Source organism: Sebastes umbrosus, chromosome 21 (assembly GCF_015220745.1).
Source record: "Sebastes umbrosus isolate fSebUmb1 chromosome 21, fSebUmb1.pri, whole genome shotgun sequence".
Classification (NCBI taxonomy): Eukaryota; Metazoa; Chordata; class Actinopteri; order Perciformes; family Sebastidae; genus Sebastes; species Sebastes umbrosus.
Genome location: NC_051289.1, coordinates 4,439,337 through 4,462,678, shown reverse-complemented (window position 1 = coordinate 4,462,678; position 23,342 = coordinate 4,439,337). Strand labels below are relative to the sequence as shown.

General features: G+C 38.6%; 1 protein-coding gene and 1 long non-coding RNA gene across 5 annotated transcripts in view; one reads left to right on the top strand and one right to left on the bottom strand.

Annotated features, from left to right (window-relative positions):
* LOC119480558 (dipeptidyl aminopeptidase-like protein 6) overlaps positions 1-19,642 on the top strand; it is a 239,993-nt gene extending 220,351 nt beyond the window's left edge. For all 4 annotated transcript variants that reach the window (XM_037756936.1, XM_037756937.1, XM_037756939.1 and 1 more), the window contains 18 exons: positions 3,308-3,462; positions 3,556-3,653; positions 4,163-4,286; positions 4,387-4,425; positions 4,562-4,669; positions 4,927-5,018; positions 6,747-6,794; positions 6,924-7,042; positions 8,551-8,622; positions 10,959-11,066; positions 11,578-11,647; positions 12,381-12,575; positions 13,356-13,410; positions 14,422-14,521; positions 15,291-15,349; positions 15,453-15,525; positions 15,635-15,708; positions 17,614-19,642. In XM_037756936.1, coding sequence (XP_037612864.1) covers positions 3,308-3,462; positions 3,556-3,653; positions 4,163-4,286; positions 4,387-4,425; positions 4,562-4,669; positions 4,927-5,018; positions 6,747-6,794; positions 6,924-7,042; positions 8,551-8,622; positions 10,959-11,066; positions 11,578-11,647; positions 12,381-12,575; positions 13,356-13,410; positions 14,422-14,521; positions 15,291-15,349; positions 15,453-15,525; positions 15,635-15,708; positions 17,614-17,763 — 1,739 coding nt within the window. In that variant the 3' untranslated portion in view covers positions 17,764-19,642. The remainder of the gene's footprint in view (positions 1-3,307; positions 3,463-3,555; positions 3,654-4,162; positions 4,287-4,386; positions 4,426-4,561; positions 4,670-4,926; positions 5,019-6,746; positions 6,795-6,923; positions 7,043-8,550; positions 8,623-10,958; positions 11,067-11,577; positions 11,648-12,380; positions 12,576-13,355; positions 13,411-14,421; positions 14,522-15,290; positions 15,350-15,452; positions 15,526-15,634; positions 15,709-17,613) is intronic.
* LOC119480559 lies at positions 16,856-20,652 on the bottom strand. Its single transcript, XR_005204953.1, has 3 exons — positions 20,438-20,652; positions 17,596-17,733; positions 16,856-17,004 (listed from the first exon to the last, which is right to left on the bottom strand). It is a non-coding gene; the product is annotated as an uncharacterized LOC119480559 (long non-coding RNA).
* Between the last annotated feature and the right edge of the window lie 2,690 nt (positions 20,653-23,342).

Here is a 23,342-nt window from a genome sequence, read left to right as displayed (position 1 = left end):
AACAAGCACTTTTAGTGGACGTAAATGACGGTGCCAGCTTGCCCCAATAGGATTACACTGCAGCCCATTAGCAGCTGCCGTCTACAGCGCTCTCCCTCAATACTGGAACAATTTCACAAATTATTGTCCTTATTAGTCAGTTAGACTCAAAAACATGGGAAAATAGGGTCCAGGTTGAAAAATACTGAAGTTACCATTTAAGTTGCAACTACTTAGCACCAGAGAGGGAGACCAAAAATCTTTCAGGAATAATTGGTCTGTGGTCCCTCTGCAGGGTCAACGTATACACAGGGGCTACATCCTCCAATGCTTTTTCTTTCCTCCTCTTGTTTGCTTAATATAGAGCTGCATAAAAAAACAACTCACTATAATAGCATTGACTTCCTGCGTCATCTACCAATGTTGTCTTTGGATGGAGCCACAAAGTCTCTGAAGATGCTCAGATTAATCTCACCTCACTCTGTCATGTGCTTTTCTATTCCTGCTTAATTATCACTTGCACCGTCACCTCAGTCGGCGCCGTGGTAATTGTACTGTATTTATAGTAACAGCTGTTTCACTGACGTGTTTTTTGGCATGTTGGGTGGAAAACTAGACTGTCGTGTCATCTAACAAACCTGCTTGTCAGTGAGGCCGGGAGGAGGGTGCGTCTCTGCTGTCAAACTTCAGTTACAGTTAAATACTGTAATACTCAGTTAGCCAGGATTTAGTTGTGTCTTGTGGTAGAGGTGACCTTAGGATTGATGCAATTGTTTCCTATGAATTAGTGGGGTGGACTACAGGCTATAGATATTCAAAATCTGCATTAGACACTAAAAAGCTGCATTTCTTTCTGTGCTATATAGCTGCTCTACTTTATAGTTTTAGAACGAGACACTGCTGCCCTCTGTTGAAAACATGTGGAAACTTGATAATTCTGTCCATTCCTAGTGCATTAATACTACCATATGGCTTGTATCCACAATAGGCATATGTCTTTTTAGTATTATATCTTCTAATAGCAAGAAATGAACTAAATGCCACTGGCTATGTTTGATTTTCTTCTTTTTTTCTCATTAGTTCAGCCTGCGTGTATCTGCACTCATTATTTCCCATTGGCCACTTGACTCATGGTATCTCATGCATTAATAATGTCCTTTACTCAGTGAATAATGTAGTCTGCACAGCAGGACGGAGACGAACATGGAGAGAGGAGATGAGTCTCAGACAGCTCACCTTGGTAATCATCACAATGAGGCGGCTGGAGAACGAAAGAGACGCAATTTCACTACTTAAGAGAGAGAAAATGAAGAGATGGTTCATCAAAAGTAGTTCTCTTATTACTCTCTGTTGTTGCCTCACTTTCCTTTGTTATCACGCACATATCAGGACGCTTCTAGAAACTTAAACTACTTTCTCCTTGACTAGCCAAGGTGACTGGGCGTCCCCAGCCGAGCGGATCCGACAGCCCGGCGGTTCCACTCCACATGGAAAGCTTTTTAAGCTGCCGCTGGTGAAGTCAGCAGGCAGCGGCAGAACTAGCCATGCGGGAAATCATTTTTATTTTTTTTTTACCATCATTTGCAAGTGCAGTGTAATGCTGTGCTGTGCTGCTCTGTTCATCATCAGACAGTGAGATCCAATCATTCCCCACTGAGCTGTGCCAGCAGGGTGCAGGTGGACACACCAGGCAGGCAGAGAGAGCAAAGACAAACTGGACTAAATGCTACTATTAAGCCAATTTCTCCTCATGTCACTGGCATAGAGATGCGTGGCGTTATAATTAGTTTAGCAGTGTCCAGCAGTGACAAGATACTACAGGCGCAATTACTTCTGCAGAACTGCATTAGAGAACAAATGTATATAAGCGTCTGTACTGAGGCTGTTTGTCAAATGATGCCGCATATCAAGTAATTCCACCAAGCGTGCACAGTTAATGAAAATGCTAATTGGTAGTTGATGTCTGTTAATTCCCTGAAGCCAGCACCCAGTCCCACAGATAAACAGCATTAATGAAATTTTAATTGCAAAAGTTGGTAGAAATGTAGCTGTTGGCACGCAGTAACAACGAGTTAAGACTGTTTCCAACGCCGTCTGCGTCGTCGCCGCAGACTTAATGATGAAGTAGAATTGTCACGGTCATGCGTTATGTTGTCAAAAAGTTCCCTCAGTGAGATTTTATTTGCATAATTTCTTAATAACTCACCGGGTGTTGACAGAGGAGTTTGTGTGTGTAGCAGAAGAGATGAAGGACCTGGACTGCTTTTATCCTCCATTATTTTCTCTGGCTGTTGAGCAACAGTGTGAGAGATTGCAACGTGATTTTAAATACACACACCTGCACGCAGAGGGGTCTCGAGGGAACCCTCTCGGTCGCGAGTCTGAAATGAGTTGACGTGAGTTTCTTGCTGAAAATGGTACACGCACACACACACATATACTGAGAGGTAGCGACAACCCAGAAACTAAAGTTTTCTGTGAAGCACACTGTGGTGAAAAATTGCTGTTTGGTTCATTTCTAGGAAATCTGACCGAGTTCTATTTTGGTCGATAGGCTGTACTGAGATTAAAAGCTGTTGAAAAGCTTGTGATTTATGACCTGAACATTTGGTACTTGGTGTGTTTTTGTGTTTAGCTTTAAGAGAGAGAGACATGCAGAGTGAGCAGTGGTGGAATGTAACTAAGTACATTTGCTTTTTGCACTTTACTTGAGTATTTCCATTTGCTGCTACTTTTGCCCCACTACATCTCAGAGGACAGTTTTCGTTACTTATTGAGAGTTATATATATATATATATATATATATATATATATATAACTAACAGGTCAGGCAAGATTTAGTACAGTTACAGTATTGCTGATAAAGCACATGTTCTGCCACTTTGAGGTGATTTTAAGATCACTTTTGTATTTTATTAAGGGAATTCTATAACTATTGATTTTTTTTTCTAATTAAATGGTTTGTGACGAACTGGCATTTTCTTCTGGTACTAGGTACCGTGGGTTTTGTCACTTTGACACTACATATTTTGACTGTTGTATAATCAAAAACTTAACATCCATAAATTCATTCATGCATGACTAATTTAATGAGTTTCTGTGAACAGAGCGTAATGCAATACAAAGAGTACTCCTAATGTTAAAACATTTAATACATTTTTAAAATAAATTTTCCCCACAACACCTGTTAATTTCTAACCCTGACAAGCGACATCAGTGTGATTATGTTGGCCTGCAGCCATGTAATTAACTCATGTCTCTGCTGTGTGAGGTTTTTTTTTAATTCAGTTTATTATGATTGATGGTCATTCTGTTGTTACTCTTCCAGAGGAGATTTTCCAGTCCCACATTGCCCATTGGTGGTCTCCAGATGGTGCCAGGTTAGCGTACGCCACCATCAATGACACCCTGGTGCCCAGGATGGAGCTGCCCATGTTTACGGGCACACCCTACCCAATGGGGAAAGAGTACCACTACCCTAAGGTGCACAGCTTTATCCTCAACACTTTAGACTAATTTCTTTAGATGTTAGATGTTATATGATTTAAACTGTCTCCTCTATCCTCTTCCATTCAGGCCGGTGAGGAGAACCCAGTTATCACTCTGTATGTAGTGAACCTTAACGGTCCTCTTCACACCATCGAGATGAGGAGACCTGATGATCCCAGGATGGGGTGAGGCGTGCAAACTGTCAACCAATCAATCTCTCCACTCAGTCAAATGATGCACATTTTACACCTTCTGCATTTGTACTGTAAATGTACATATTTAATTCATATTCACATATTCTGTCACGTGTGTAATCTCTCTCCATGTATTCATTTTCTGATGCTACATCTTTTATTTTCCAGAGCAAAGTTTCTGTTTCTCCAGCAACACATTTTTACTTAATGCGGTCCCATGTTGAGTTCCATCAAGTTTAATTCCCCCATTTGCTCTGTTCGCATTTATACCCAATCTTTTATTCCTCCTTTGCTGTGGCTCATTATATGCTGCTCTGATATCTCGGTTTTTCTGCAAGAGATCATTAATGTTTCATGCCTTTTTTTAATAAATTCTGTCATAATATGCAATTAGTAAACGGAAACATTTTCCAACATTTTGTCTCAGCAATTGGTCATTTACCCTCTGACAACGCTGATTTGCAAACCTTGCAATGCAATTATTTCTCTGTGTTTTTCAGTGAGTACTATGTGACCATGGTGAAATGGGCCACCACCACCAAACTGGCCATCAACTGGCTGAACAGAGCCCAGAACATCTCTATACTCACACTGTGTGAGGCCACAACGGGGGTCTGCACTAAGGTCTGTGTCCTGTGTGTATATAATATGTGTGCTGTACGTGTCAAAGGCACTCTGGACTGTTTTCATACACTAACTAAAACCTGTCAACCTGTTTCTACAGAAACATGAGGATGAAAGTGAAGGATGGCTGCACAGACAGGTGAGAATATTGACACACGTGAGTTGTTGATTAAGGTGAACTTGCTTAGATTTAACTTTTAATTTGTGGAATTGGGTTTAGATTTTGTTTATACTCTTACCTGATGAGATTTGAATGATCTCTTCTGTGTCCTCAGAATGAGAAGCCTCTGTTTTCCAAAGATGGGCTGAAGCTGTTCTTCACCCGCGCCATTCCCCAAGGAGGCAGGGGCAAGTTCTTCCACATCTCCATGTCCATCTCCCAGGTAAGACATTATTTATGTATACAGTATTATTTAGAGTCAGTAAACATTTATCGCATGTTTATTATTCAGTGTGTTTCCTTATAAATAATCCTGACAGTGACTTATTCAAAAGTGTGATTTATAAGCTTATGAAGAGTGAGTGTTTGAATGTTGCAGCTAAACTTGCAGTTAAACTACACTTTTGTTGTCTTGATATGCACCTGGTCATCATATAATACAGTTACCACACTCTTTTACTTTTCTGTTTATCTTCAAAGCCCAACACCAGTACAGACACACTGCAGTCCATCACGTCCGGAGACTGGGATGTCACCCAAGTCCTGGCCTATAATGAGGACAGCCAATTGATGTGAGCCCCCACGAACAAACCAACATCACCACCACCACACTCACAGAAAAAAAAACGACAACAGTATAATTCTGTAGTAGTGTTATGTAGTTACACATTGTTTAATTCTGAGCAAACAAAAGTCACATGAAAGGAAGCACTAGCTTTGTCAAGCTGTCATCCTGTTAGAGATTTGGCCTGAAGGGGCATCAAAAATAAATGTGTTTCTACTCTCTATAACGTTAGCTCAACATGATGAACATGTCAGTCGTCTTAATGAGGAAACATGATGTGACACATGAGGAAATAGCTGGCATGAGCAGCACGCTCAGCTCCAACACTAAAGAAGATGACAATAACAATTATTGTTTTTAATTAAAAAACATCTTTTAAACTTGTTTTAGTGTGAATCCTTTCAAATATGTTTTCGTCATTCTAACATATAGTGTTGGACAAAATACCAATTAGCTATATATAATAACAACTTAAAACGTTCATGTACATGTGTTTGCTATTTCAGCAAAATCACTGGGGTTGCATTCGAAATTCCAGACTAATATGCTATTGAGTACGCTAAAACAGTATGCCAGATATTTTAGTATGCCTGAAACCTTAGTATGAAGCCAATAGTATGCAAATTGCATACTATTACCGGTGAAATATTACAGTATGCAAACACTGGATACTACACCGGCATAAATATCCCAAAATGAAATGCGGTAATAATGACAACGTTCATAACAGACAATGGCCGACAGCTCTGTAACGTCAATAATGCTTCAGTTTAAGTGTAGGTTTAAAATTCCACTTTGCTATAGGCATAATATAATTCTTTAAAATTACTTTCACACAAATCCTTGTTTGGCCACGAGGTTGGCACGGGTTACCATGGTTACCCAAGATACATACTACTGTTTATTCACAGAAAAGTATGTTGCACATATTCAGTATGTAGTGTATAGTATGTGATTATGGACGCACACATAGACTTGTTTTTTGCAGAGAGACAATGAGTTGAATGTTTCAGCACCATGAACAGAGACATTTGTAGGGTTTCTCTGTTTCCCAGCATTTGGATGCTTCAGTACCATTGGACAGAGCACAGTGAATCAGATTGTTGCTCTTCCAACAGGCAAATGACCCTGTTTATTGTCAAGATGTACACTGATTACGATCCGTTTATAGCCCTGATGGTACATTTCGAGAGAGCAACTAAACTTATCGCCTGTTGTGGTGAGTGTCGTGTTCCTCTTCCAGCTCGTACAGTTCCACCCAATAAACCGCTCGAAATGTGCTCGGTGTAAAAACACCCTGCATCTCTGTTGCACCCGTGAGGATTGTTGTGACTCATCCCCATCACTCCCAGATCATTTCACACCCACACTCCCAGGCCACGAGGCAACTGTGATCTGACTAACCTGATCTCACACATGCACATCTGCATTTGCGCACACAAACCTATAGTTGCTCATTGTTCCTGGTGTTGAAGTGACTTGAAAAACTCACCCAAAAACCTATTTCCCATGGGGGTAAGATTTGGCCTACTTCTCTTCTAAAAGGATCCATCCCCTCTTTTTTTTTTTCCCCCATCATTTATTTATGAAACATCTATTCTAGTGAGTAGTTGGGGCACTGCTTGTGTGTTCCAGGTGCTTTTTTTTTCCACTCCCCAAGCTGAGTGGTGAACACGTTATAGCCAAACTCAAATCTGCTGCCATGACGTTCTTTTTCTCTCTTATATTAATGTAGATACTTCTTGAGCACTGAGGATGGTCCGAAGAGAAGACATTTGTACAGGTAACGGCTGTTCTCTGTATTATATTTTCTGTATCAGAAAGTTTTGGAAGTGGATTACACTTTGCTCATTTGGATTAAAACAAAAAAAATCTGCACAAAAGCTAAATGTCTTCTTCTTTGTTTCCATAGCGCCGACACCTTTGGTTCGTTCAACCGTCGCTGTCTGTCGTGTGCCTTGCCCGACAGCTGTGACTACGTCAGCGGCTCCTTCAGCCACAACATGAGCTATTTCCTGCTCAACTGCCAAGGTAGCTAACACAGAGTCTTTGACCTAAACTCTATCTATTCCTCTTATCTTCCCTCTCAACTCTCTGTCCAACGTATCCACTTTAAGTAGACACACAGGGCTCTTTTTTATTAATGAGACTGGGACAAAAATGGCTCAACAAGAGTCCAGTTTGGCTTCTTCACGAAGGGAAATAATATTTTCTGACCAGTTTGACATGCACAGAAGTTTGTGGCGTAATTTTGCAGTGCTGGCTTTGGCAGTTTTTAAACTAGAAGCTGCAGATGTAATGCTGCAGTTCCTCCGTCCTTCAGATGGCTGTAGGGATTTTAATAGCTGAGGGGGAAGAATTTGATAATGTACCAACAGGTGAAGATGTTGGAGCGAATTTTTAATTCTTTATTGACAGTTAGGTGTTTTTTATTCTGGAAAACAAATAGTATCTTTAGCTGATAAAAATAACTAAATAAAAAAATGTTCATTGTTCATCGTATAAGGTACCATAATATGGAAATACGCGAGTAGAGTACTTGAGTAAATGCACATAGCCACTTCTACTATTCAACATTATTCTGTAGTTTCTGTATATTCACGTCAAGTATTCTGTCTGCACTCACTGGTGGAATCACTTAATGATAAAAAAAGTGGATAAAAGATCTAATCTTGTGACTCTCCTTATAACTTTGATCTATATATGCTTTGCTGGACATGACAATACCAAAAGAACAGACAAAGCGCTTCTCAAGATCAGAAAGGTGTCAAAATGTCGTAGCACTCTCTTCACACAGAGCCCAAAAGATTAAAAAGCTTCATGTTTCAGTCCGACCTGAAGCTCCGTAGCTTCAATATTTAATCACCTCTGAACCTTACTAAGTGATCATCTCTGAAGTCAGATCAAACAGGGAATGACCCTCCTTGCGGACCCCAATAATCACTGATAGTCAATTGTCCTGCACCTCATGCATTTGTAATCCACCTCTCTCCTCCCGGCCTGCCCAGAAGGATTTATGTGATGAGGCTATGATATCATTACCACGAGGAAAGAGAGGGGGAGGGAGAGGGTGAGAGAGTGTCTGGTGTACTTCCCACCGTACGCAACCACAATGTTCCTGCACTGTGTTCCCAATTTACTAAGAGCATCAATCACTTCATTTGCTGTCCCCTCTCCCTCCGATTTGAGGTCTTGGGGCTGTTGTGTGAGGGACTTTGCCTCTATTGGTGGCCTAGATATGGGAGCGCTATTTCAGCCATTGGATTATATAAATCGAATAAAGAATTGTCTCTTCTGACAGACTAAAGCTCTTTCAGAAAAGGAGACAAAGAGACCTTGACGTCATTGTGTTGATGATGAACACAGACTTTGCTCTTGCCACAAACAAAAACTAAATATAGCAATGTACCTGTGTGTCACTACTTTAGTGTCTTAAAAAAAAATTAACCTCAGAAGCTGAAATTATGCCGAACATTCCCCCGATGTTTCACTGATGTCTTTGAAATGATGATGATGAAACTTTCTGTTTTCCTCTATAGGACGGGACATCCCATTCGTAGCCGTTTACAAGACGCAGAGAGACGGAGAGAGTGAGACGCAAGACAGGGAGAGTGAGTATTTTTCCACCCACTAAATACCAGATTTGCATTTACAAGACTCTGGATTATGTTAAAGACGTCACGAGCGACCTTGTACGCAGTAGCATAATAGCTACATTGAAAATGACCTTGTCAAAAGGGCACATATAAGTGTTTCCGTTGCAGTGCAGAGTCACTGTTGGTCTACAAGCCAACTCCAGCATGACAGTAATCACATTACACCTCACGATGGATGTCCTCATTAAATTATGACCTGCCCAACGTCGATATCAGCATACTGTAATGTGATTACTACGGTGTGCTTGTGTGTGTGCCAGTCTGTCATCTTTTACCACCATGATGTCCCTGACCTGACTATGTTAAAAGAACTCTTGATGTTATTACCATAGATAATTTGATGTATTCAGCGGTTTTAAAACAGTGTTTTTTTAAGAGCAATAATGTTTCCTAAATGTTCACCTACTAAACTGCTGAGTTTGCTGTTTATTTTAAATGCTTTTCCACTCTGACGGATCTAAAATATTATTGGATGTTAAGATGACTGACACTCATTAAGTTGTCATAGCAATGCAACCAGGATACCATAATAATTAACAAGGCTGTAACAGACTGACTGTAGCAGCTATGTGACTGTATACTTGAGCTAAATGCTAACATCAGCATGTTCATCTGATGTTCAGCAGGTAAAATGTTACATTCACTTGCTAAACATGAGCATATTAGCATTGTCATTTTGAGCATGTTAGGATGCATTGATTTTTGGTTTCACACAGGACACAAACAGCAGCCTCCTGGGTGAAAGTCCTGTTTGTTTGACCCGTACGTCCACCCCGTCCTCCTCCCTACGTGGACTTTGTTTCTCTTTATACTACGTCACCTGACTTCCGGAGCAGTTTCTCTGAGCTAATCTAATATTGCTGCAGATGGGTTTACATTGGAGTTAGTTGAAAGACTGGTGTGTCTCATATAGACGCTAAAGGGTGCAGCGTGGGTCGGTATCAGACGCAGAGGGCCGTGACAAAACGTCTGTATGTGACGCCCTGCAATGAGACCGCCCAGTCCGGCTGCTGCTAATGGGAATGTCATTAGATTTGCAAGTATTTAGTCATAAACTAAAGTAAGGGACACATTTTGACCTGATGATGGTGCTCTAGGAAAAGTTAACAGATCACAAAAGTTATTAGAATTCAACATGAACAAGCAGACATGAATGTGTGAACCAAATTCCATGATTATCCATCCAATAGTTGTTGAGATGTTTCAGTCTGGATCAAAGTAGTGGACCAACCGACCGGCCGTTGTTGCCATTCCTAGCGCCATACTGTTGTTGTGACCAAAACAAATGTCTGGTTTTAGTGATTTTAATATGATATGAAGCCATAATAGGTAACATAACATTGTTTGTGCTCTGTATGTGACAAAGTCATATCAGAGTTCTTCTATGCATGCATACAGAAACACACTGATTGTAGTGTAAGGCTCCAGTCAGTAATGCTGGCAGAGCTCCTCTTCTCCTCCCTCTAAGAAGGTTTAATTGAAGTTTTCCTCCATCGGCCTGTCAGGTTTTATCTGAGTTTGTCAGTACGGGCAGCCGTGTGTGGATTCCCCTCCTGGATGCTGCCTCTGGACCGTTTACACACACCTATCCTAACACACTACGTTCACTACATCCCCTTTGACTCCAGCAGTCATGGCAACTGAGGCTGATAAGTTAGTGGTGCACAAACCAGCTGTAGCTGTTGAATAAGTACAGCTAGTTCTCTATTCAGGACAACCTCCTGAGGCATGAAGTTTGCCTTCAGCGAATCCAGGTCCCAGTTTCAGCTGCTGTCATGCAGTTTTTTTTTGTGGTTTGTATTTTGTCGGAGTTCATGCTGAAAGTTTTGGAGGACGAGAGGCTCTGATATTGTGAGCTGCTTTCTTGTATGAATTTTATTGCACAGTTATATACAGTATGTTTTTCTACACCATCAAAAATGAATAATATATTTTATTGCACCAGGAAAACCCAATAACTATAAAAACTACTAACCGGTAGTCTTGTGTATGAATATATTAAAACACAGTCACATTAATAATACATATAATTTGAAATAAAATAATATCTAATAAGCGCATGTCAATGTTCAATCAATGTTCCCGCCAGTAACTGTGCCTTACCAATTTAAAACAATTTAACAGGTTAATACGACCATGTCAAAACAAAATGTATGCATCTTTATATTGTACTGTAATATGACTTGGTTGCCAGGTAATCTAACTACAACTTGGACTTATTATATATATTTAAAAGGCAAGCTATTGCCTAATTGCTGCCCAAATATTAACACAGTAAACTCTGTCTACAGGTATTGCGGAAGTACATAAACTGGAGAGCAATGAGAAACTGAGGGAGACCCTGGACTCCATGCAGATGCCCACAGTGGAGTACAAGGAGATCAACATGGACGACTACAGTATGTATCAGAGCCGCAGTTCAATTGATGGACAAAGTAAAGTCCATGTATAGCAATTATCTGATAGTTGACAGAGACAAACAAAAACAAAACAAAAAAACGTACTGTATAGTTCCATAAACTGTGATGTTTTTAATTATAATGTAATTTAGAAGCGCATCAATTTGGCATTCTCATCTACCTATGTGATATCACACTTCATTATTTACATTATCCGCTGAATCAAATCTGTTATTTTTTGAGAAACACCAAATTAATTAAATGAATATCAGAATTATTTATAAAAAAAAAAATAGCATTCAGCTATACATCCCATCCTCCATAGTCCTCATTTTAGATGCAGATCGTACAGATCTATACTTTTATCCATGATACTTTATCATGAATTGGTAACAAACTATATAAGGTTCAGATACGTTAGAGTTTCCCAATGAAAGGTGGCTAATTGAATTTATTGTGTATTTACTGTGTTGTTTTTTTTGGATAACAGCTGGTTGTATCTGCTTTACAGCCTTATCGATGCAGATTCTCAAACCCGCCGGCTTCATGGAGACAGCACACTACCCGCTGCTCCTGCTCGTGTATGTATGAGCGCACATTTTCACACACTTGTGTATAGAACATTTGGTGCACACACGCACAGAGAGAAAAGTGTGTGTCCATTAAGCAGTGGCGACCCTACATGGCTGTCCTCATCAGTGGAGGCTTCCTGGACCGAGTTTTAATCAGGCTTTGTCCTCTAATCTAGCTGGATAATAATTACACTGTGAATGAGGAAACTTGCCCTCCTGTCCACACAGATTTTTCATTTGTATTTCTTTCCTCAGGCCATCTTTCATTCTGCAGCTCAAATCTAAGATTTCCAGAATGTGGCCCTTTGTGCTCTGTCTGCTTCTCGGTTGTCACTCAGTTTTAGCACCTACATGTCTCGAATAATCAGACCATACGCAGAGAGTTTCTGCATTAATAATAATTAGTATAAGTTATCAAATTTGACTGTTTTGGAATAAGTTATGTGTGCTGCATGTTCAGCTTTCTTTCATCCTTGTACCGCTTCTCTGTACTGCTGATTTCACAGTACCTTCCCTGCACACTTATTGCCAGCTCACAGATACTCCCAGTAAATAGTACATACCCAAAAACATAAAAATGATTGAAAAGCAATTTTCAGACAAATTCTGTGTACCCACAGGGTCCCAAACAGATACAAGCTCATAATTTCTATGCAATGATTTCATTTAAATTTTGCTATAAGGGAGAAAAAATCATTATATTGCATTTGGTAGTATTGATTGCTTGTGTGTGTGTGTGCAGCGATGGGACACCTGGTGGCCAGACAGTGGCAGAGCAGTTTCACATGGACTGGGCCACGGTGCTGGTGAGCAGCTTCGGGGCCATCGTGGTGCGTTGTGACGGGCGAGGAAGCGGCTTCCAGGGCACCAACCTGCTGCACCGGATCCAGAAGAGACTGGGGGTGTACGAGGAGCAGGATCAGAAGAAAGCACTCGAGTATGTGATAGTTTCATCTTGTCTTATTAAAGATTTAACAGACATTAGAGTAAACATGGGGCCCCGAATTCACCGTTGTGTGACAATTATACAAAACATCTATTACAGAAGGTGCTTTCCAACACCGCTGACATGCTCTATCTCACACTACCTTTTCTAAAAAATGGGTTTTCCACTCAATGCCATGGTGGCTTTATCTCTTGATATTTACAGCATTTAGAAAGTCTAATCTAGCTGTCATCAAAACAAATTTATAAATATATATATATATATAAATATATATATATATATTTTATAAAGTATACTATTTCCTCTGGCTTACAAAACAGTATGAAGCCACATATATTCCCAAAAAAGGAGCAAGACCATACAGAATCAATCAGATGTGAATCAGAATCATCAATCATCATCAATCATCATCAATCAGAATGAATTGGCCCATTTGGAAATAAATTAAAATCAGTTAAAACAAGTGTTTTAACCCTTTAAATTGCTATTAAACAAATCAAAATATGCCATGCAAACATCCCCTCGCATTACTTATTATATTAAGAATATATATGTCTTTTAATTTTAGCATTTAAATATTGAAGCAATATGTTATCATTGCTAGTAGTAGTAGTTGTTATAGTAGTCGTAATAGTATAATTAGTTTTCTTGTAAACACAGCTGCTAGAAACATCTTGTAGTATTAGCCACAGTTGCTATGGTGAGACAGTGTATGCAAAAGTAAAAATAGAAATGTTCTTCCTAACTAGAACCATTGTTTATCTTTTGCAGTTTTATTTTGGAGGAGTCCTACGTTGACAAAACCAGAGTTGGAGCTTTTGGGAAGGTAAGAATAGTCTCTGTGTGTACCTGACAGAATCCTGCATGTCTTTGTTAACACAGGTTGGACTGTTATGTTCTTGGGGTGTCAGCTCGGGGACATTACAGGATGCAGTGTCCAAAACTCAGAGGTGCACCCAAAATAGTCCATTCATACTATTATCTGAATTCACACTGGCTGGTCAAAGAGTTAAAAAAAAATCCTGCTGTTTATGTGAATGTGCAGTTTCTCAGGCTCTGTGATAACCAGTAGTGGAAGAAGTATTCAGATAATTTTACTTAAGTAAAAGTACTAATACCACATTATAAAAATACTCAGCTACAGATAAAACTCCTCCATTCAAAACCTTACTTAAGGTGTATGTAAGTATTATTAGTCAAATTTACTTAAAGTATCAAAAGTAAAAGTATTCATTCAGCAGTAAAATATTCCTTGTCATTGTTTTCCTAATTTAGATGATGTTTCTGAATGAATATTTCTGCTTTAGATGTTTAAAGTTGTGCTAACTTTAAGTACTTTGTATACTGTTGGGTATTTTAATCTACAGAAATGCATAATTTTCTATAAGATCATCATATGTTTGGAGCGTCACTGTCACTGTGAGAACCATGAGCTCAGAAAAACAGCCTGTTTTCAGCTTTGTGATGATGCATTTCACAGCTGATCCAAGAGGCTTTTTATATAGTTTATTTAGCTTAAGAAGAAGGAGAATTTTTTTATACACATGAAGGAATATTCAATCCTTCAGTTTATCACAAACATTCAAAATCACCAAATTTGGAGGTGCATGGTTTTCACTGGACGGGAAGGGGATGACAAATTGTAATCTGAAAAGTAACTAAAGCTGTCAGACAAATGAAGTGGAATAAAAAGTACAAATTATGTGCCTCTGAGTTTTCAGTGGAATAGATGTATACATTTGCATGCAGTTGTACCTCAAATTTGTACAGTACTTGAGTGAATGCACTTAGTTACAGTCCACCACTGGTGATAACATGCATGTTTGTTGTACCTCAGGTGTATGGAGGCTACGTGACCAGCCTGTTGGTCAGTGGCGAGGATTCCCCTGTAAAGTGTGGCGCTGTGCTCTCACCCATCACCGACTTTGAATTATATGGTAAGCTGTGTCTGTTTGCAAAGATTTGTTTTTCATCTGAATACTAAGTTAAAGTCTGTGCTGCATAGAGTAAACAAATGCAGTATCTCTGCATAATCATTCAGGCTCAGGCAGTGCTGTCAGGATTCAAAAGGAAAAAGAGATTGCAAAGCTAGAACCTTTACCCCTGCAGCTGGGAGTTATTTCCATGACTGTGTTATACATGTATGTACTCTGCATGTGAGGGAAAAAAAAGAGCGTGCTCGCCTTATCAGCGTGGTGCTGCAGATACACCTAGAACCCAATCATAACAGTGTCAGACAAAGTTAACTACACCAGCCTCACCTCGGCTACCAAAGGAATGAAATGTGTGAAATGTAGAATTGTGTGTATCGGGAGAGTGACGGAGAACGAGAGACGACGCTCGTGTAGCTGCACCGAGTCGGGAAACTGCAAATTAAGGAGGAGCTGTGTGTTGCGGTGTGACTGATTTCACATCAATTTGATTTCTCTCGCTTTGCCAGAGGGGGGTGAGAGACATGCCATGACACTGTATAAGTTTGGAATTGCAAATGAAGACACTCCGCAACCCCTTCGAGACTAAAGAATATGTAGATGGCTGAATATATTTGAATATGGAGAAGAAAAAACCTGAAAAAGTGTACTTTTGCATTCAAAATGGCCAGAGAGCAAGACAGAAATGACTCATCAATCTTGTTGTTAATGTGTTGTTTTGATTAGATATTGATGTCAAAGCAAAGTATTAATTGAAGCCATTTTTCTCCTATAGCGTCTGCATTTTCAGAGAGATATCTTGGGCTGCCTAAACCTGATCCAAGGGCGTACACAGTAAGATTCAATTCCAGTTGTTATGTTTCAAATTCCAGCTGTGAGAATTATTGTAGGATCTGATTTGTTCTAATTTGTTGTTTTGTCTCTCATTACTTCTCAGAATGCAAATTTAGCACACAGAGCATCTCAGTTCATGGATAAGAAGTTTCTTATTATTCATCCAACAGCTGATGGTAGGACAAAGATGTTCAATACCGTACATCTATTTTTTTGTTTTTTAGATCTTACATGAAGCAAAAATATCTCTAACATTTTGCTGCATGTCTCATTATGTTTTCCCAGAAAAGGTCCATTTCCAACATACGGCAAAATTCATCGCCCAGCTCATCAATGAAAAGGCCAACTATACCTTACAGGTATGTGGTTTTACTTTCACTCCTTTGTAGATACAACCACTACTGATCCAATTTCTCTGCCTGGTTCAGTTATTCTCCAACCTCTGGGAGCTGTGTGATCCCAGTGGGATCCCACAGCAGGCAGAGGATTAGCCCTCACAATGCCTTCATTCCACATAATGAGATTATGAGACCTTCTTGGGCATCCTGAATTAACACCAGGACTAATCCAATTAGGGTACAATGGACTGCAGCTGAATGTTCATCGGAGCTTATTACTGACCGATACACGGGTTACTGTGCATTAACCTGGTTTCTCTTCACTCTAATAGGCTTTAGGTCAACCCATGTAAACATGATAACTCAGTTAGAATATCTCTGTTAAGATAATGCTCCAGAAATGTATTATGAGTCCAGTTAAGTGCTAAATTAATTAGTAAATCCAAGCAAGTTATTGATAAAATAGTTTTCCTTTTATATCATAAATTTCATTTGAATCCCTTTTGGTTTTGAACAAAACAAGACCTCCCATTACAATAGGCATTTTATTTTTACAATTTTTTTTTTACGTACTATAGTATGACTTTTTTGTGACTTTTTTTTTACTTTTTTCGACAGACTATACTATGACTTTTTTTTATTTTTTAACATACTATACTATGACTTTGTTTCGACTCTTTCAACATATTATACTATGATATTTTTTTCGACATACTATACTGACCTTTTTTTAACTTTTTTCGACAGACTATACTATGACTTTTTTTTTTACTTTTTCGACAGACTATACTATGATTTTTTTTTACTTTTTTCGACATAGCATACTCTGACTTATTTTTCTAAATAATATACTAAGATGTTTTTCAACATACTATACTATGACTTTTTTTCTACATAGTATACTGACTTTTTTTAAAAATTTTAAAATGTTTGACTTTTTTCGACATATACTATGACTTTTTTTTTGACATAATTTACGATGACTTTTTTTCTACATACTGTACTTTGACTTGACTTTTTTCAACATACTATACGATGACTTTTTTAGAATTTTTTCGAAGTAATAGTATAGTATTTTGCATAGTATATGATGAACAAACAAACAAAATGTATACTATGGTGTTGTGTAGAGTGTATTTTGGACCAAAAAACAGAACTCAGACAGAGGTTTGCAAATGTTCAAAGGCAACTTTATTTAAGATATAAGTGGTCAGAGTAGATTCCTCAATGGGGTTGTGCAGGAAACGCTGAGAGAGTAGAGCTGTCAGCTGGAAAGCAGACTGGTAAGTCGCTGGGCGAGGTAAGCGGAAAATGGACCTAAAGCAAAGGTAAATACAAATTATTAAATTCAGGCAAACATGAGGATTTAACTGACCAAAACAAGAAACTGGCCTTAGCGTTAGCACTACCAAAAAAAAGTCATAGTAAAGAATGCTGAAATAGCATAACAAATCATAGTATGTCAGAAACATTAATAAAAAAGTCGAAGTATATTATGTCGAAAAAAGTAAAAAAAAAAAGTTATAGTATGTCGAAAAAAGTCATAGTATAGTCTGTTGAAAAAACTCGAAGTCATAATATAGTATGTTGAAAAAAGTAAAAAAAAAAACAAGTCATAGCATAGTAAGTCGAAAAAAAGTCAAAATAAAGTTATAATTTAGTATGTCGAAAAAAAGTCATAGTATAAAATGTATGTATAGTATTGTATGTCAAAAACATGTCATGAAAAAAGTCATAAAAAGTCGGTGCTAAGACTTGAACATTCAGAAGTGATTTGTCACAGTTTTTACCAGTACATTATGTAAGAAATCTATACAGATAAAATATAATTATATCTGCAATAACTGGTCTTGCATTTACTGATATGTCTATGACAGAAAATGTGGACAAATGCAGTGTCTCATTCACCTGTTCTTTATGTATCAGATCTACCCAGATGAAGGCCACTTCATTCACAGTGAAGCAACGAGGCAGCACCTCAGCCAGTCCCTTGTGAACTTCTTCGAGGAATGCTTCAGGCTACCGGAACGAGTGTTTGAGGAGGCCCTGGAAGAGGAGAGCGAAGACGAGGGTTAGCTTGGCTTGCTGAGGCTGGTGTGCCCCAAATCCTTCCCACCCATACGTTTGAATACCTAACCTCCATCCTGTCCCCATGCCCAAGCACAGCACTGGCATAGCCTACAGTTGTCCACAATATGCAACTCTAGTCTGTTCTTGCTCAATTTGATTTGCATTTGGACTCCCCGTGTCCGCATGCTGAACCTGAGACTGCCTTTCCAGCAGATGACGGATCTAGTCCTACATCCATCCTCCCACCTTCTGCCCTGAGTTCAAATTCAAACGGCCCTCCAGAGAGCCAACAAAGACTGATGACCTGACATGATGTTTTGGAATATACTGATTGATTTAACAGGGAGCCGTCTCCTTCACAGCAGGATGGACAAGCTCCTTAAAAGCAGTGGAGACAAAGCATCAGCTGTCACACAGACTTCCAAGCTGTGAGGAGAAGGAACACCTTATAGCACATAACTCGTGGGCTTGTATATTAATGAAAATCAGACTCCTGGTGAAGAACACTGGTTGACGGTGTTCACAATGGGGGTCTGGAATTGTGGCGATACAGGAAATGTTACTATTTTTAAAGTTGTGAAGAACTTTCATGTTGGACTGTGGTTGTGTCTATTGTTCTTACAGTATGTAAAATAGCACACAAACATTCACTCGGCTATTACGGATATATTTTCTTTTGGTATTCATGTTTGCCCTGATGTTCATCTCGTAGCCCATTTTATGTATTTCAGTGATGCTGACGGAATTCTCTAACTGGCAAAATGTTTGGAAGAAAAACAGTGCCCATGGGTTTCTTAATGTTCATTTGAGACAGTTTAATTGTGACGCTCCAGTTTTATCAAATGTTTTATCAAAAAACAGAAGCATTAACTTGTTTTAGTCACTGTGCCTTATTTGTCAGAAAAAAACATCCTGCTGTGGGACTGCATTTATGAACTACAACGAGGCGAATTTTATAGGAATGGTTTGATTTTGGAAAATACACTTATTAGCTTAGCTTCTTGTCGAGAGTTAGAAAAGAAATTTAGTTCCATTCTATATCTGCCCCTTAAATATGAAGCCAGCTTAGCTTACTTAATATTCACGGACAGACGCAACTGTGGTATTAAACTTATCAGACTCTCAGCATATTTCCCAAAATGGCAGCTATTGTTTTAAATCTGTAGCTTGAAACAGATAAATATTAAGAGAAAGGTGTTAGCTACTTTCAACAGCTACTATTTGATTGGGAAACTAAAGGGATTTTGAAGTTTCACTGAAAAATATCAATCGTTCTCTGGAAATATGCCCAATGACGACATTACACCGAGCTAAAATGTACAGAATCTGCATGCATCATTGCTTATAAGATGTTAAAGAATGGTACAGTAGGTGAAGAAAACGGTACAGAAACTGCAGTGTTTTTAAGGAAAGTGATGTCTCCCTTACTTAAATCTTAAATCAGTGAATACATTGTTCAAGGTTGAAGGCAAGAAGCCATTAAGGATTAGTGTTATACCCTGAAAAAATTATGCATTTGTATATAAAGGAGGAAAATTGTCCAATGAAGCCATGCAAACATGGCATACAAAGTTATGAATTCTTGAGGCACATGTTTAATTTTCTATTTTGTTTTATTTGAATGACCATTTGTGTTACGTTTTCAGTGCATGTTAAGAGGTTATTTGCAGCACTATCCCTGATAACTCAGTTCCACATGGTAATTTTGACATCTTGAATGTTCCTTACTGGATTGCATAAATTACATTTCCAGTAGTATTGTGATTGAGATCCCAGTCTCGTCAGCTTGATGTGTAAATGTTATTCAAATATCATTTTATCCTAAAAAGAAAAAAGAAACAGTATTACCTGAGTGTTATTTGTGCATAAAGCATTTTGGAAGTTACATTTGACTATTCATTTCCGTTCTCCTGTTGCTGTCCTTGAATTGCATTGAAAGTGGACTTTATAAATGCCAATGGCAACATCAACCTCTCTTGCCCTGGTTTAGGACTTTTTCAAGATGTTCCACTTTGTTATCCAAAGCATAGAAGGAAATTAATGGCAGATTGTGGCATGAAGGTAAATGTTAGAATAAAAAATAGATATTTTATCAGCCTTCAGAGTTTTGTGGCTCATCTGTTTTATTGTGAATTTTAAAGTTGTATTGATTCTTTTTTGGCAGCAGAAAACTGAACATTGACTACATGCACAATATATTCCGGGTTTTGCCCTTATTCCAAAAAAGACAATATTCCTACTAAGGTGTTTACATGGATAATGAAAAGGAATATTCCACTAATATTACCGTTTACATGCAGCCGTTCATACTCCGTTTAACGTAACTGTTCGCGGACTTGTTCGACGGTGCAAACTCCTCCTCCCTCTTTCATTCTGCCAACCACTTTCTTAAAAAAGGTTGGCATTGCGATATTTGCGCATATTCAAAAACCTGTTGATATCCAAGTCTTTCATAATGTTTAAAGGTATAATATGTAACCGTCGTTAGTTGCCGTTTGTAAACACACAGAATTCAAAGTTTTCTACTCCTCTGGCTCGATGAGCAAGAAAGTGAATATAGAGTGAATGAAGAGAGAGAGCGGTGTTAATGAGAACAATACAGTAAATCAGAGAATCAGATTGTTTCACAGCAGTTACGTTCTAAAGCACAAATAAAACCCACCCACAACTCTGCACTAACCTGTGGGAAGGTGCCAAGTTGCCAGATTTTTAATGAATGCAGCTGAAGGGCAGGCTTCTATCCACTGTGGCTCAGCGCTGCTTTCGGTCAAGGGGGGACCCTTCTGGAACACATGCACATAAGAACACACAACCCGTTGTCATCTGTGAAAAACAGTTGCTTTGTATTTGAGAGAGCTAAAGGGGGACTTGTTTCTCTATATCAGACGCTGGGGTCATAACATTATTATTTATCACTAAAAACAATATTAGTTTTTTCAAACAAATTTACATATCAACACTTCATTCATAGAAAAAAAATCTTCAAAAGATAGGACGTGAACCTGGATTTCCAGAGCTGAAGGTAACTGTATTAATTTAACGATAAGACTTCTCTCATTGATAAGTAATCAATAGTACATCTATTAAGACAAAGACGTACCATTAGTTCGATCCCCGGCTGCTCCGGGTCACATGTCGATGTGTCCTTGAGCAAGACACTTAACCCCAAATTGCTCCCGGAGGCATAGCCATCGGTGTGTGAATGAGTATTTAGATTAAATCCTGATGGGCAAAGTTGGCACCTTAGTAGCCTCTGCCAACAGTGTATGAATGTGTGTGTGAATGGGTGAATACTGTGTAAAGTGTAAAGCGCTTTGAGTGGTCGGAAGACTAGAAAAGCGCTATATAAGTCCAAGTCCATTTACCATTTAGTGAAGTTCAGAGGTAATGGCACACCGTTTGTATTGGTACGTGACAGTAAGTCCATTCCACTCGTCAAAACGATCAGCTGCTCATAACCAAGACAGTAAAATGTTTTTCTGAAAACATTTGGGGTGAGAAATAAGCATTACAGTAACAGGATATTGATTCATATTTGATCAGCGCTGCCTAGTTTGATAATTTCATCGGAGTTTTGCAAGCAGTGATTGACAGCTGCTTAAAAACTGAAATCTTGCCAATGCCATTAAAAGCACAGGAGGACACAGAGGAACATACTTTTTTTCACAGATTATCTGTCTCATGCACTACTGTCAGGATATAGATTTATAAAAATATTTTTTTATCATATTTGCGCAAATTTACCGACATCAGCATTAATGAGAACAAAGTTTGCAGACCGGAAAACAATGTTTTGTTAATAAATGCAGCTCGGCAGTTTGGTAAAGCACATTTTGAGACATTATTGAAAAATATGTTGTGTGTAACTTGATACAACGACATTTATTAAGGGGCAAATAATTTTCTAAAAATATGTACAGGTAATAATGTAATTAAAGTTTACTATTTGTTACTAAATAAAGCTAAATTGTATAATTTATTGTTGTAAATTTCATACGTTTAATGTTATTCCATATATAGTATATACTGAAATAATTTAATAAGTATGAGATTTATTATTGCGAAGGAGAACAGAGAACATTTTTCCACTGCTTTTTTCATAGTGAGGACATTAAAGTGTTAATGAATTCCATTTTATATATTGGTAATTGTAAATATGAATTCCTTAAATTATCACAATAGGTATTCTGTTATAGCATTTGTAGCACCCCAACTCGCTATAGTAGCTATAAATAACCTTAAACTAAGATGAAGGAGTGTTTGAGTTCGGTTTCTTAAGGTAGCTACCATAAAGGTTTACCTGTTATGGGTGAAAACTATATTACCCTAGTGATACACAATCTATTTACCCTCACAGTGATGTATTTTAAATAACTGACCCCAGACAACTTCTCTGAATGAAAAATAATAGTTTACTGACCGTTTTTAGTAATGTACAAATAATATTTACCCTTTTTGTTCAAAGAAAAAATAACAAATAACACACTTTAAGCCCCTTTAAAATCCCAAAAAATCAACACTTGCCATATTAGACCACACTTAAATCATCAGATTACCTGAGCAATTAGTTAGCAACACTTAAATTACCTGGCCAGTTACTGGCAAAACTGAATTGTCTTACACAAATATACTTTAACAGCACACTTAAATCAACTTAGATTCCCTTTGAAAATCCTATTTCTTCCCTTTTCTTTTTTACCATTATTCCCCTATAGGAAATAAACAACTTCAGATCCAACACTGAACTCAACTAGACTCTAAACATTTCAGTGGGCCCACACACACACCTGTTGCTCGGTGCGGTGCGGCCGTCCAAATCTTTATCCTCAGCGAACAAAGACGTGAAAAGTACTACTTACAGTTCGAAGTCTTCCTGGAAGAAACAGTTCGTAGTTCGGGAAAAACAGTTCAGGTCCGAGAGATGAATCCAACGGCAACGGAAACGAAATCCCCGTCACGAAGCAGGCAAACCGTCCTCCTCACGTAGCAACAGCTTTCCTCACAGCGAGCAAGCGTCCTCCTCACGTAGCAAACAGTCTTCAGTTAGCAACGCCGTCCTCGTGGCTAGCAGTCTTCAGTTAGCAACGCCGTCCTCGTGGCTAGCAACTTACTGACGTTACCATAGCAGCGACACAGCTCACACCAAACATTCACTTAATCCACTGTGATGAAAGCAGAACGGTGTGATAGTCCACAGCTACACTTTTCTACTGTTTACATAAAACATTCACCAGGCTATCAAACCCAGCGTTCTTCCCACTCCTTCGTTCTCTCTTCTCCTACGTCTGTTTTCCGTTTTCCCTTCTTCTTCTCCTCTCCTTTCTCCGCGTCTCTTCTCCGTGTGTTTCTCTACTCCCGCCCCCTACTGGTTCTCTTCCTTAACTGCAGCCAATCACCACAGGTGTTATTGACTGATAACCCCAGTAACCAATCACAACAAAATAGTTGAAACTAAAGGCACAGTCTGTGTATTTTTCACTTAGTTTAAATCCACTGTTTACCTTAAAACAATATAGATCTATTTATTTTGAGCTACTCATTAACACATTAACATCCTACCTTATTTATGATTTAATTACTTTTTA